Here is a 15,549-nt window from a genome sequence, read left to right on the forward strand (position 1 = left end):
TATTTGTGTGGATATCACTTTGAAAAAAAGTATTTTAATACAAAGGGCAATAGATTAATTAAAAATGCTATTCCAACATTAAATTTGCCACAACCATTGGATGACAGTCTTTTGGTAGATTTTCCTTTATATGGTGAAGAAAAAGAAAAATCTCAAGTCTTGAAAGGTGCAAATTTTTTTAATATGTTTATGATAATTATAAATTACATTACAATTATTTTTTCTCGATGTTCTTGTTTAGCTATTTGTCTAGCCTTATTTCTGGTTCATAATATGCTAATTGATGTTTATGATAAATTCTTTTTTATTTTCTAGTTTTCAAGATATAACAAATTCAGAGAATGTGCAATGGAATGAAAATATTTTATCTAAAAGTGAGTAAACTACTTTATTATATTATATTTATTTATGTTATGTTGTTAGAAGTAATAAGTGTTTTTAAGAGGTACAGCATCTTGTTAGTTCATGTTTGGTTATGTAATATATTTTTAATGATGGATAAAATTAAGATTTTTATTGTTAATTAAATGAACTTACTTATAATTTTAATAACTTGCTGTTGCAAGTCTTATACATTTTTAATAAGTGACAAAAAGTTTTCTTGAAATAAAAAAAATGTCTTGTTGTTTCAAAAACTCTGTCTTACTAAGTATGTACTGGAAATTTAAAAAAAAAATAAAGATGAGATTATATAAAAGTCATACAAATGTTCACAATTGTACTGTATAGAAAAAGATAATTTTTTAAATATATATTTTGTACTGATAATGGCAGTACAATCTCAGTTGTAATAAATATCATATAATAGATTATTGTTAGTCAATGTTCTAAAAAATCATCTGACATATATTTAATTTATTATTTATACATTTACCTAGATAATATTGGCCCTTAGATATCAGATATCTAAGGCTGATTGATATACATATCGCTGATAAAATGAGAGATATATGTAAAACACTTTCTGAGAATCTTTAATATCTTTTAACACATATATGCAACGATTCACAACATATGATACAAATGATCCAATGTAGTATAAGATTTTTAGTTTTATTTTTCTATAAAATAATTATGAATAACACCTTCGGAAAATAATCATTTTCATTTTCTATATAACAAAATAAGTAATCATTAACTTTAATTTTAAAATAAAAATAATTTCATATCAAATCTATACTATTAGTATAAAGCTGAAGAGTTTGTTTTCTTGAACGCGCTAATCTCTGGACTTACTGGACCAATTTGAATTTTTTTTCAGTATTTGATAGCCCATTTATCAAGGAAGGCTAGGGCTATAGGCTATATATTATCACGCAAAGACCAATAAGAGTGGACCACCAATGAAGAATGTTTCAAAATCGGATTTTTTCCTTCTGAGACCTTCCCCAGCTAGCCCAAAGTAACTATTCCACGTGGACAAAGTTGCGGGTAGAAGCTAGTAGAAAATAAAATTCAGATAATTTAAGTGTGAGTAAATAATGGAAAATGTAAAAAAAAAAATTAACAAGTAATAGATGCTAGATATATTTAGATATTGTACTACTATTTTTCAGATGCTGAATACAGCTTTCTCCCTTTGCCCTCTACTTCGCAGGCACCACAAGGACTTACTTTTGAAAAAACACTAGGTAAGAATAACAAATGAAAATTTCACATTTTTGATTACATAAAACATTAACAAGTAACATGTCTACTATAAGCATATAGTTAATTAGCATTTAATTTTATGACACAAGTTCACTTTATTATATAAAATATTTCTCTAACTGTATATGTTACTACATAGATAATTATAAGCAACTAAAACATTTTTATGTATTAATTTTTTTTTTAAATGTTTATTTGTCTCAAAATTGAATTTTATACATTTAGATGAGTAGCCTGTTATTCCAGTTGTGCTGGTTCTATTTTCTGCTCCGGGGGTTGTAGGTTCGATTCCTGCCTGATTCTGGGTGTATTACTATACATAATTATGTTATAATTTATATATATAATATATATATATATATATTTTTTTTATCTATATTTTATACATTTATATATATATATATATATTTCGATATTATACTATTAAAGTATAGTATAGTTTAAAAAATAGAATGACAAAATAATTTATTTAGATATAGCTCTTTCCTTAGTAATCAAATACGTATATTTTATTGTTATAATATTTCAAGTAAATTGAAGAAAAAGGGAAAAAAATAATAATTACATTCAATGATTCCAATTGTATCATGCAATGGGCATTCCTTTGTCGTATACTTGTGTTATTATTTAAAGCAAAATTAAATACATATTAAACTGTGACGATCACTAATAAAATATATCAATATTAGCATTGTTTAATATTGAAATAAAAATAATAAATGTATCTTAATATAATAAAAGCAATAAATTATTTTATAATATTATATTTAAGTAAAAATTTATGAAATTAAAGGAATAAATCACGTTATACATAATATTGTATACTTTCAACGTATTTATGTACGTAATACGTACATACACATAAAAAAATGTATATATAATAACAGGATTTTTTTTAAATTTCAGATTCCACATTAACTGAACGTGAGAAGATCCTGCTGAGTCATTTGACTCAAACTAAATTAAGCTTAAAGCGTTTGGCAGTCGAAATGCGAACTGTGAGGAAGACACTAATAAATTGTTTGTAGCTTATAACGATATTCGCGGGGTCCGCACTGACATGCCTAATAGAAATAATAATGATGACATTCAAGTTGTTGATGAGATAGTTTATCCTGTTTTGTGTCTGCCCAATGAAATCGATTTCTTTTTATATGAAAATGATTTATGTAACTTTTTGGAGCAGCCAGTAGTATATGTTAGTGGTTATTTAGCTGCAAAATTATTAGATAGAACGAAATGTCAGTAATGTAAAGATTCATTAAAAGTTGATAAACCAGTATACGACTTACACAATTATATTAGTTTTAAAGAATGGTGGAAAGATTCGAGCTCATTGTGCTTTCCTTCTAAACCTTTATGTCATTTTGTAAACAAGAGCCAAATTCATTTCAAAGCTATTATATCTCAGGACTTACAAATTAAAAATATAAAGCAGTAGACTAGTTTGCAATTAAGTAATGAGCATTTTATAGGAAAAAAACAAATCAATTAATTCATAATCTTTGTTTATTATTCATTAGAAAATCATGTAAAGACAAAAATATACAATTAGAATAATGTGATCAAGACAAAGCTTAGATAACAACTTTTAAGATTCTTGTTGAATATTTATATTGATATTGTCAGTACTATAAAACAATGTTTGTAGAAAACATCCATATTGGCAGTTCTTCTTGACATCTAATGTCTTTGCAACGTTTTTTGTTTTCCAAGTTTTTAAATGTGTATATTTTAGCTTAGAAACAAAAAAAAAAAAACATTCCGCTGTGGCTTCGCCCACGTAGATTACGCGATTTTCGCTATTTCGTTTTCTCCCATAATCCGCTGTTCGTTTATCCACATACTATTAAATGGCGTACATGGAATTGTAGCATCCCGTGAAAGAATTTTTAAAATCGGTAGTACTTTATGGAATTACCTACTACAAACATTTAATAATACAAAAAATAAGAATTTAGAAGATTACTCTAAATATGTTCTTATTATGTTTGTAAATCATTATGTTTTTTATCTGTATGCCTAGGATCATTATATAACGCTTTTCAGAATTGTTTTTACTTAGATAATATCTGTAAATATGTTTATGTTATGTTTGTTTGTTATTTACTGTATGTCGGATAATTACATATGTAACGTTTAAAAATTTTAGATTTTTAGATTCATTGGATTTTTGATTGACAATTACTGTTTTGCGAAATCATTTCATTTGTATCACTTTTTAAGAGTTGATTTTTTTGTGACTATGCTACGTTAAGTGTTAAATCATGTTGTTTGTTAATTTTTGATAATTTCTATTTGTTACTATTTAAGTTGTTTTGTTAATATTTTTTTTTATGCTTTAAAATCATCTTTTTTGTTATTGGCTGACAATTACTATTAGAAACTATTTAATTTGTTTTGTAAATGTTTGTTATGCTTTTAAATCATCTTCTTTGTTATTGTTACTTACTGTTCCACAGGTTGCAGGTTCGATTCCCGCCTGAGATTGAATGTACTACGTGTATTTATATATATATATATATATATATATATATATATATATATATATATATATATATATATATATATATTTCTGTTTATTTATTTCAAAAAATGTACAGTCAGTTGTTACCTGCAAGCATTAAGTTGCTTAACATAGGAATATATGACTGTGTGTATGTTATAAGATATTTATTTATTTATATTTATTTATTTTAATTTGTTTTATAAATAAGTTTAAGTTATGTTTGTAAATCATCTATGTTATAAGATTTATATTATATTTATTAATATTTATTGATTTTAATTTGTATTATAAATAAGTTTATGTTATGCTTGTAAATCATCTATATTATAAGATATTATATTACATTTATTTATTTTAATTTGTTTTGTAAATAAGTTTATGCTTGTAAATCATCTATGTTATAAGATATTATATTTATTTATTTTAATTTGATTTATAAAGAAGTTTATGTTATGTTTGTAAATCATCTATGTTATAATTAAATATTAATTAATATTTTAATAATTAAGAATTTGTTTTGTTAACATGTTTTTATGTTTTAAATCATTTTGTTTGTTATTGTTTGATAATTAATAGTTGTTATTATTTAATTTGTTTTGTAAAAGTGTTTGTTATTGTTTGATAATTACTATTTAATTTGTTTTGTAATGGTGGATTAAGCTCCGATCCTTCTTCTACTTGAAGAAAGAGGCCTAGAGTGTGCTGAGAGCTGTGGGATGTATCGCAGTATGTTTACGAAAATATAAAATTTGTTTGTTAGCTGTTGTGATCGACATGCCTTCAATAATGTAACTTTTTTGTATAACAACTTTAAATTTGAAAAGACTACCGAGAGTTTTGTCCGGCTTTTTTTCCTCTCGGCCTACACTAGGGACATTAGGTTAAATAATTTGTTGTAATATTTATTTTATAAAGCCGATGACATAATAGATAGGTGATGTCTACCGAGACACTAGTGATTAGGGCAAAATAATATGTTTGTAATGTTTAATTGTAACAATTACCTTCATTTTTGTTTAAAATGTAGATTTTTATTCGCTGGTTAAGTGTAGTAGTACCAAGTTTAGCAGTAGTGTAGTTGAAGTTTACCAAGAAGTTTTAAATATACATTATATATTTACAAAAAGCTTTTTATTTTAAATAAAATTTATAAAATTAAGAACCCTGTGCCCAAAAAGTATCGATAATTTTATCGACTAATTTATCGACCTTTTTCCACACTATTATCGATTTCCGGTAGGATAACAGTAACAACACTATGCTTCATTATTACCAATTTAACGAAAAAAATAGAGCTCAACCACAAAGTTGGTATTTAAAGTATAGCAAAACCTTGAACCCGGAGCTCGACCGTGTCTATGGAGTGACACCTCTTTACTTATATACTCTTTGTCTATGGAGTAAAATAACTTGCTTGTACAACTACTAGCTTAAATCTGCGGCTTAAATCATTAAATATTTTGTAAAAATGGACAATAAAATTAAAAAACAAATGCCTAAAAGTGCTTTGGCATTGTATGTAAAGTTGTTTTGTAAGAAAAAAGGAAATAAAACAAAAGTAAAATAGTTATAGACTATTTTTTGTTATCTTTTATACCATACTTTTATAAGCCATATACTATAATATTTTATTGTTTTGAAGACAATACAGGATAACAGGGTATTGATTGAAGCAACGAAGTCCTGGCTTGCTTTAAATGAAAATGATAAACAGCAATTTTTGAAAAAATATCACGAATATCAAAGCAATATCAAAAAGGCATTTGCTAATTATCTTAAAACAGCGGAACCTTACTTAAAAGCAAAAGAACCGAATAAAGTAAAACCTAATATAAATATGTAAGTGAACATCTAATATTAATTTAATACAATTTACAGAATTCTATATTGTTAAATAACTTACCGGACTAAAGAATTTATTGTTTTCAAAGCTCAAAATAAAAGAAAAAAAATAATTTCAAACAAATAATTTTAATTTTTTACAACCAGTTAAAACTTTAACTTCATTGACTAGGAGAAATTTTTGCAAATAACAGCATTGTAATAAAAAATAAAGCTTTGGAATGTAAAAAGTGGGTTTTCCAGAGACCGCTGAAAATTACCAATTTTCAACTCGCATTTGAGACTGAACGTTTTGTCTAAAAAAATAAATAAAGAGTGATATTTGTAGAAAATTTTAAGTACTTTAATTTCTAATAAACAGAGCATTTACTAAAATTTAATAGTTTTCGAGTTTTAGGCAAAAAACTGAAGAAAAGCAGATTTTTTCCTTTTTTTGCGATTTCTTCATTGTGGCGTCACAAAATTTTGTCCACAAACCTCAGACTTGGATTCAGCACCTCAGAATACATATAGAATGAAAGAAATCAGAACTACCCCAAAACTTTCCCACTAGCGGCACTTTAAGAGTACAAATTGACTGAGTTAAAGTTGTATTACTTGTCAATATAAATCGAAGTTATTTTTTTCATTTGCGAGCAAACATAATTATTATCTTTATCCTTTTTAAACAGATAGCATATTTTGTTTTCAGTATGAAAGAAAATACAATAGAAAAAAACTGTGATAAAGAAGTAGAACCACATAGTGTACAAGACCAAAATAACCTGTTAAATGTTGATAACACTAACACATTCTTAAGTCCTCGTGATAGTTCATATTGTGATACTAGCATGCAGTAAGTATTTTTAGAACATTATATTTGAGAAGAATATTTGTCTATGTGCACATTGGTTGTTTTTTTACAATTATTAAAAAAAAGTTTAAAAAAAGAAAGCTTTTAAACCTTTGTTTACTCTATCACGCAAAACTTTTAAATTGATTGTAATGAAAATTAGTATGTAGATAGCTGGAGATCCAGAATAACACATAAGCCACTTTTTATCCCAACATTCCTAAGGGATGAGAAATTACGGGCATGAAATCGCAAGGTGCAGCAGTCACCTATAAATTCGCCACTTTTGTAAAAAGGTGCTGGATTATGAAGGAAATGAATTGAACTATTGAAGTGTAAACTGAAACAATGTTCTTTAGCAGATAGGATCAATTTGATATTTCTGAGGTTTTTTGTAAAATCGAATTTATAACATTTATTATTTCCAGACTATTAGAAAATGCAAATAATTCCATTTATATGACAGAAAATAATAAATTTTCGAATGTAGAACCTACTCCACCAAAGTTTATGTAAGTATATAATATGTATTCTATTTGAGTTTACAAATAAAAAAGGTTTGCAATAAAATGTTTGATCCTATGTGTATTTTATGTAATATTGGTAGTCTTTTAAAGTAATATTATCAATTTGTACGATTTTATTTTTGTGTTACCTACACATTAGGAAATTCTAAACATTTTTTAAAATCATATCAAAAATCGACCGTTCCAGCGGGGATCGAACCTGCATCTCCTACTGACCGTATCGGTGCTCTAGCCAATTAAGTTATGGAACAATATAATTGGCTGGATATTAAAAAATGTTTAATATTATCAAATTACATTTTTTACATTACTTATACATATATTACTAGCTTCTGCCCGCGACTTCGTCCGCGTGGAATAGCAATAATTCTGTCATACATGATTTTTGCGAAACTGCAGCACACGCAGCGGTAGCTCTCAAAAGTAAAAAATCCTGATTTTGAAACATCCTTCATTGGTGGTCCGCTTCTATTGGTCTTAGCGTGACGATATTTAGCCTATAGCCTTCCTTGATAAATGGGCTATCTAACACTGAAAGAATTTTTTAAATTGGACCAGTAGTACCTCAGATTAGCGCATTCAAACAAACAAACAAACCCTTCAGATTTATAATATTAGTATAAATTATTAATTTTTAAAATGTTTATGATTAATTACTTGTTAAATTTATAATGTATTTTTTACTTTAGCCTACATAAACAAGACAGTGCTTTTAAGGTTCCATACCTCAAAAGGAAAAAAGGAACCCTTCCCCTGGATCACTTTGTTGTCCGTCTGTCTGTCCCTTTTTCTCTGGAATCCATAGAGGTATCAAAATCTGAAATTCATACCAAATACTCAGATATACTGTGCCTTGAAGCTGTCAACAAAACCAACCTTCTAAGCCAACACAATCAAAAGAGTAAGCCGTTTATGCTCCAAATATTCGACACTCGCAAAAGATTAAAATCCAAGTGTCATCAAGTACCCTGGTACTTCCTGTGAGCTCATAATCTAGAAATTTTGTACGAAGCAACGTCATATAGCACAGATAAAGGAAAAAATTGCGAAAAGCATAATTTTTTGTTACATCATAATTATAATAACAATATTTTTAATAATTTCGTTTGTATGGAACCCTCAGTTGGTGAGTCCGACTCGCACTTGGCTGGGTTTTTTTCCAAATGTGTTCAAATTTGTCTTGTTAATTAATATTTGTAATTTTTTTTAATTTATGATTTAAACAAACCTAATGATTGTTACAGAACTGGTAAACAACTTTTTATAATGTTAAATAATGAAAGTTATGTTTCATGGACTAAATTAAATACTTCACAAAAAGGAAAATACCAGAAAGCAGTACTCACAATTAAAAGGAAGTATCTCACAAATTATCAAAAATACTTGGAACAATTACCATCAGAAAAATTATTTGAACATTTTAAAAATTGTACATGATTTAAATATATTTTAATTTATAATAACAAAATATTTTTTAATTCATTCCTTTCCTCCCATTATCAAAGGCTGACCATGGGCTAAAACTATCGTTACTTTGGGAAACAAGAAAGAATAATTTGTCGTTTATTAATTATTAGTAAATTATTAACTTATAGATAAAATTGAATACTTTAAGCTTTAACGTATCTTATAAAAATAAAATCATACTTGAAGTTATTCTAACACAATAGGAAAAGTAAAAAAAAAAGGCAACTAATTTAGTTTAATTTTTTTATTTGGTTATTTTTATAACATTTCTAGTATTATATATGTATGTATATATATATATATATATATATATATATATATACACACACATATATAATACCTCTATTAATATCAGTTCACAGTTGGAAATGTTTTCTTTAAACATATGGATAAGCGGATTTAATTTACAGAATTTTATAAAATAAAATATTAAAGATATCCATAATCCTAAACGTACTTTCTCTTATTTACAATTAAATTCATTTTACCGTAAAATGTCTTCAGAGAGTTACGATGGGTTCTATAAGGTTTTCACGGATGGGTCCAAAGATAGTTACGTGGTATTGTAGAAAATGAAATTGTTGATGAGTTTGCAAAACAAGCATGTACAGGTGTTGTAGTCAATACTAAACCTTTTTATAGCGAGTGTTTATTTACCTCTAAAAAACGTTGTTTGGAATTGTGGAAGGAATATTTTGATGAACGGTCTACCAAAAAGGGTATTTGGTACAAAACCATACAGCCTGAACCGATGAGTTCTCCTTGGATCAGCAATAGTTTAAGCAGATTAGATATAGTAATAGCCTTAAGAATGCACTCCAGACACATCCCATTGAACAAGTTTGCTTATTTGATGAATAAGACTAATACTCCGAATTGTGAGGAGTGTGATAAAATTGAAGACGTTTATCATATTGTTATAGAATGTATCCAGAATGAACCATTATGAAATGAAATATTTATGTCTCATAATATTATAAGAGAAGTCGGTGGAATAAACTGCATCTTGGCATTCCCTTTATCCAAGGAGGCCAAGGCTTTGTATAAACTGGTTAGACTGGGTTTGAGAGTGAGATGAGCAATCATCTTCTCTCAAGACCAGTTTCTAGTTTAGGAAGACATATACGAGTGTCATAGTCGCTTTTTGTGACCAAGATCTTTAAAATAAAGATTATAAAAAAACATTAAAAATTGTACATGATTTAAATATATTTTTATTTATAATAAAATATTTTTTAATTCATTCCTTTCCTCCCATTGTCAAAGGCTGACCATGGGCTAAAACTAAATAAAGAATAATTTGTCGTTTATTAATTATTAGTAAATTATTAACTTATAGATAAAATTGAATACTTTAACATATCTTATAAAAATAAAATCATACTTGAAGTTATTCTAACACAATAGGAAAAGTAAAAAAAAAAGGCAACTAATTTAGTTTAATTTTTTTATTTGGATATATTTATAACATTTCTGGTATTTTATATATATATATATATATATATATATATATATATATATATAATTTTAAGGATTAATAAATTACTTGTGAAAATAATTTACATTTTATGGTTGAGAATACTTACTTTTATAACTTGTTCTACTAATCAAAAAGAATATGAGATTTTTTTCTTTAGCTATTATACTATTCTACTCCAACTACTAGGTAATTATTTGCCACAAATAAGTCCAAGGGCGATTCCAGCAACAAAAGATGCCATAAATACATGTGTCTCAGTTGCACGGTAATGACCATCTCCGATAAAATCATTGTACCAACGTTTAGCTTTGTGTTCTTTTTTCTTTAATAGTTCTTCAGCTTTATCCATTTTACGGTCTACAAACCTTTCAACCTATAACAAGATTGATGCATTAATAATAAATAATGACATGACAATGTACTCAATAGTTTGCTAAGGCTAAAAAGTTAACAAAATTTAGAATTAAATATTCTTTATAATTTCATCAATTAATGTCAATCATGACTTTAACTTAAGACACTAACTCAATTGTAAATATTTTCTAATAATAGAACCTCTATGCATTGAATACATCATACAATTAAAAAAATCTAGATACATAATATATGCAAATTTAAAAGAATATAGCAATTACTTCTGTATTTGACCCACTTTAAAATTAAAAAAAAAAATTGTCATACAACTCACACATCAGAAGGCAAAAAATACTAAAATTATGATGAAGCAATGCCAAAAAAGAAGCCGCCTGTAAATCCAGCTGAATAATATGAATTATCTTTGACAAATAATAAAACCTGGAACAAAAAGTGGGATGAATTTTGATTAATTACAGGAGACTATAGGAAAAAAATAAGGTATTAAGTATAGTTAAGTTATAAATGAAATCATATAATTTATAAGGAGTTTTCCAAATTTGTTTGGCTGGGTCAAATACAGAGAGAGATGATCAAAAAGTGTTTGCAGCTTACAAATTATAACTTACTTTTTCAAACCAATCAGGAGATTTCCCAGTGGTTTCTTTTTCAATTTTATCAGTTATTTTGTCAACCCTCTTGTTAATTTTATCCCAATTTATGTCAATGTAACCTTTTTGGCTCGCAATATGCATTAAAATAACACCTCCACCGATACCAACTGCAGCGAGTTTTCCAATTTTCATAGTAATAAATCCTGTAACCCTGAAATTTTAGATTAAAACTTAATCATTGTATCCATACTAAATATCAAAACAAACAAAGACGATGCGTAATAATTTTACCATCCTGACGCAGTTCCTAAAATTAGCTGCTTTGTTGCTGAAGTTTTTCCTATATCTGATATAGCTTTTTCAATAAAATTCTTCGCATCGTCAACTATTTTCTTCGCTTCTTCGGATGTATCGTCCTTTTTAGGTTTAGCCATGTTCACTTATTTTGTTCTCGATGAAAAAGACGGTCACAAATATGCTATCAAACTTCTGAACAAACGAAACGTAAGTGCTTTGCAGATGCAAACCGTGCAAAATTACTAACTTTAGTTTGAGACGTACTAATAAATATTTAACATTGCTCTATGGATTATGGATTAAGAGAAAAATCGAAATCACAGAGGACACCAACACAGATAGGGTAGGACACAATACGGAATAGGGACAAAAATATCGATACTTTGTGGTATCACGTACATTTCCATTTGATACCGATACTTTTGCAAACAATACTTTTACTCAACGAGTACTTTTTGGCAGGTATTGTATCGAATAAGACGTTTTAAATGGATAATATTATACTTTTATTAGTACGATATTTTTTTTTTTTTGGATACTACTCGGGAGTACACTATCGATACTTTGTATTTAATACTATGTCCCTAAGACACAGACAATGAGCAACACGGAGGGGAGTCGCCATAACGTTTTTGCCGATACAAAACTGTCTGTCATTTTTTTGCGGGGGCAAATCACTGACACGCACCTTTGTGCATATTATTATTTTGTGTTTTTATTTATTTTTAAAGATACCTATGTACTTTAAGCCTTCGTTCTCAGGGAGACAAAAGACTTAAACATCCTATATCGCACAGTCAATGTTACAGCGAATATTTTTGTGTTAAGGCTGTAAAACTGTAGAATGCCCTCCCGCGAGACATTCGCCAAGCAGAGTCGGTTGATATTTTTAAACGACGTGTTAAAAAACATTTTCTCTCTACATATCGTTAATAACATTTATTTGTATTATATTTATATATTATTGTTAGTAAATAATTATTGTTAATGTATATTTTATGTATCTAATTATTTTTTATGCATATTATTATGTAAATATATGTATGTCTCAATGTAATTATGTATGTGTATTTTATATGTATGTATGTATGTATGTGTGTATATATGTGTTTTATATATTATATGCTAAAATATTTACTTATTTATATATATATTTTTTCTTTTTTAATAATTATGTGAGTCTATCATATCGTAGTTTTTGTCTATTTATAATTGATTTTTACTCCTTAATTTATGCACACCTTAACCGCTGCTATTGTATAGTGTCCAATACCCAAAGGTTATCTGGAAGAAATCGCTATTTAGCGATAACATCGCCTTTGTACATCTTGTATGTGTCTTTATATGTGTCTGTATTTCGGTGTACATTAAGAATATATAAATAAATAAATACTTTAACTTTTATGCACAATAAAGAATATTTGAAATAAAGAAAGAAAAATATTTTATTATTCACAATAAAAAGATCAAAACAATACAAATACGGTTTCACAGATATTACGAACAATACAGGTAGCCACTCAGCATTTGCCACACCATTGCAAACAATGGTGAGACGCTGATTTTCAGTGACTCCTCATTGTCACTCGCTTGGAGCGACCTCACTGACAGCACTCAACCAAAAAGACACTCACACAATTGTAGGATCACTTAAACCACCCACTTAACCGACACCAAGATACACCACAAGCACCCTGCACATATCAGAAAAACATAAATATCCGCTACGGCCACACACCACCTACACCCACAAAAAGAGAGCAGCACATCCACACTGACAATATATATACATAGCATAAACATACATATACACACACATATACACATACATATGCATATACATACACTTAACGAATATTTTGATAGAATCTATCATATTATTACAGTATTTATCATATTATTATATTCCGCGGTGAGGATCATCATTACAGCCTATACAGTCCACTGCTGGACATAGGCCTCCACAAGTTTACGCCAAAAATAACGTGAACTCATGTGTTTTGCCCATAGTCACCACGCTGGGCAGGCGGGTTGGTGACCGCAGTACTGGCTTTGTCGCACCGAAGACGCTGCTGCCCGTCTTCGGCCTGTGTATTTCAAAGCCAGCAGTTGGATGGTTATCCCGCCATCGGTCGGCTTCTTAAGTTCCAAGGTGGTTGTGGAACCTTGTTATCCCTTAGTCGCCTCTTACGACACCCACGGGAAGAGAGGGGGTGGCTAAATTCTTTAGTGCCGTAGCCACACAGCGCGGTGAGGATGGAGAAGAATAAACAAGGCAAATTAAAATTTAACTAAAACCGCAGATCTAAGACTGGCTGCAAAACTCTGCTACTAACAGTAACTTATATTTCCTTCTTAAAACTAGTGACCGTTAACGCTTCTAGTAATAGTGGAGGTAAGTTATTCCAGCACTTACTTGCGCTGTACTTGAATCTCTCCCTAAAAGCAGCGGTGTGAAATCTAGGCAGACAGCTTCGGTGTGACCTGGTTCTATGTTGTGTGTTTCCTTCTCCCATCCACGATAGTTTGTTGAAGAGATATAACGGATACTTATACTTGATCACATCGAATAGTAAGCAAGCAAGGTGCAGACGCCTACTATTTTCCATATTTAGTATCCGCTCCTTAACAAGATATGGTGTGATATGACTACGAGGTGGTACGTCCCAGCAATATTTAACACAGGCATTTTGTACTCATTGAACAGCCAATTTGGAACGCTTTAACAACCTAGGGCCATAAACTACATCCACGTAATTTAATTTAGACAGCACCAATGATTCGCATAACCTAACACGCAGCTGTGTAATGAGGTATGGACGGATACGATACAGCAGCTTTAAACGGTAAAAACAATTAGCGATAGTAGTGTTAACATGTTTTTCGAAACGAAGGCTTTCACCGAAAATGACCCCTAGATTACGTGTCTATGTAACGCGTTCGATGGGTTTGTCCTTTATACGTACCAAAGGAATATTACCTATGTTCTATTCTTTTGACCTGACTAGTGGACCCAAGAATCATATACTTTGATTTGGAAGGATTCAAGACCAGTGTGTTCTTATCAGACCAAGAAGAAATGCATTCCAAGTCACTGTTGCGCTTCGCAATTGCTTGCTGTGTCTCAGAAGGGCGAAAAGATATATAAACTTGAATATCATCAGCATATAGGTGATAATTGTTGTAATTAATGCAGTTGACGACATCGGCGCTATACAGGATAAAAAGTAAAGGTCCCAAAATAGAACCTTGAGGAACACCTCGGCTAACAGCAGAGCACTGAGAGAAACCCTGAGAACCAGCCTCTTTTGTAACTACTTCTATTTGAGATCTATTTTTTAAGTAGCTGTTGAACCATGAAATTGTTGAGAGCGAGCTGCATAGAGCAACACGGAGGGAAGTAGCCTTGCACAGGCGTTCCCCTATGTCAAGGTATAAGCCCAAATGGTACTACGGACAGACCTGCCATGTCAAATTTAATAAAAGATGTCGTTATCTTTCATATGTAAGTATTTTTTAATTACTTTATTATTGTCTACTTCTATTAAACCTTTTTTAAACTTAAACGCAACAATTACAAATGTTATTGGTCGTGTTGTTTCGGATTTGTTTACCAACACAGGCCGCTCGCCCTCATACAATATGCGGATCCGTCGAACGACTGATCCGAGTCAATTTCCGAGAAGTTGTTGTCGCCGAGCGATAGTGTTGTTATTAGAGCCTTCTGAATATTATACTGAGCTGCCCGAGGTTCAGTAAGGAAAGGCTGGATCTGAAACTCAAACTCCAGATTAAATTAGACCAGCGATCGCTCCATACCATCCTGGAGAGCGAGACTAGCAGAACACCCTTCCTCGCATTCGCGAGAAAGGCCGTCAATACAGCCGCAAAGAGGAACAGCACGCTTTCTTCACCACTGGCTTTAACACCTACGCAGAGTGCCAACACCGTCGTTCTTACAACACACACTCAGACAC

General features: G+C 29.5%; 2 protein-coding genes and 1 long non-coding RNA gene across 4 annotated transcripts; 2 read left to right on the top strand and 1 right to left on the bottom strand.

Moving 5' to 3' along the window:
• Nucleotides 1-181: 181 nt before the first annotated feature.
• Nucleotides 182-10,011, top strand: LOC123656503. The gene is made up of 3 exons (XR_006743560.1): nt 182-374; nt 1,557-1,631; nt 9,998-10,011. It is a non-coding gene; the product is annotated as an uncharacterized LOC123656503 (long non-coding RNA).
• Nucleotides 5,545-8,828, top strand: LOC123656492. Its single transcript, XM_045592170.1, has 5 exons — nt 5,545-5,717; nt 5,802-5,998; nt 6,693-6,836; nt 7,262-7,345; nt 8,605-8,828. Exons 1-5 carry the CDS (start codon nt 5,628-5,630, stop codon nt 8,795-8,797), a joined length of 708 nt encoding a protein of 235 aa, XP_045448126.1. The 5' UTR covers nt 5,545-5,627; the 3' UTR covers nt 8,798-8,828.
• Nucleotides 10,012-10,439: 428 nt separating the features above from the next.
• Nucleotides 10,440-11,931, bottom strand: LOC123656511 (FUN14 domain-containing protein 1A). Of its 2 annotated transcripts, XM_045592188.1 has the most exons (4): nt 11,567-11,931; nt 11,291-11,486; nt 10,996-11,102; nt 10,603-10,680 (listed from the first exon to the last, which is right to left on the bottom strand). In XM_045592188.1, the coding sequence occupies exons 1-3, from the start codon at nt 11,707-11,709 to the stop codon at nt 11,022-11,024; spliced, it is 420 nt and encodes a 139-aa protein (XP_045448144.1). In that variant the 5' UTR covers nt 11,710-11,931; the 3' UTR covers nt 10,603-10,680; nt 10,996-11,021. The 2 variants fall into 2 exon arrangements, with proteins under 2 accessions (XP_045448139.1, XP_045448144.1); XM_045592183.1 differs by lacking the exon at nt 10,996-11,102 and having other exon boundaries at nt 10,440-10,680; nt 11,567-11,921.
• Nucleotides 11,932-15,549: the final 3,618 nt, after the last annotated feature.

Source organism: Melitaea cinxia, chromosome 1 (assembly GCF_905220565.1).
Source record: "Melitaea cinxia chromosome 1, ilMelCinx1.1, whole genome shotgun sequence".
Classification (NCBI taxonomy): Eukaryota; Metazoa; Arthropoda; class Insecta; order Lepidoptera; family Nymphalidae; genus Melitaea; species Melitaea cinxia.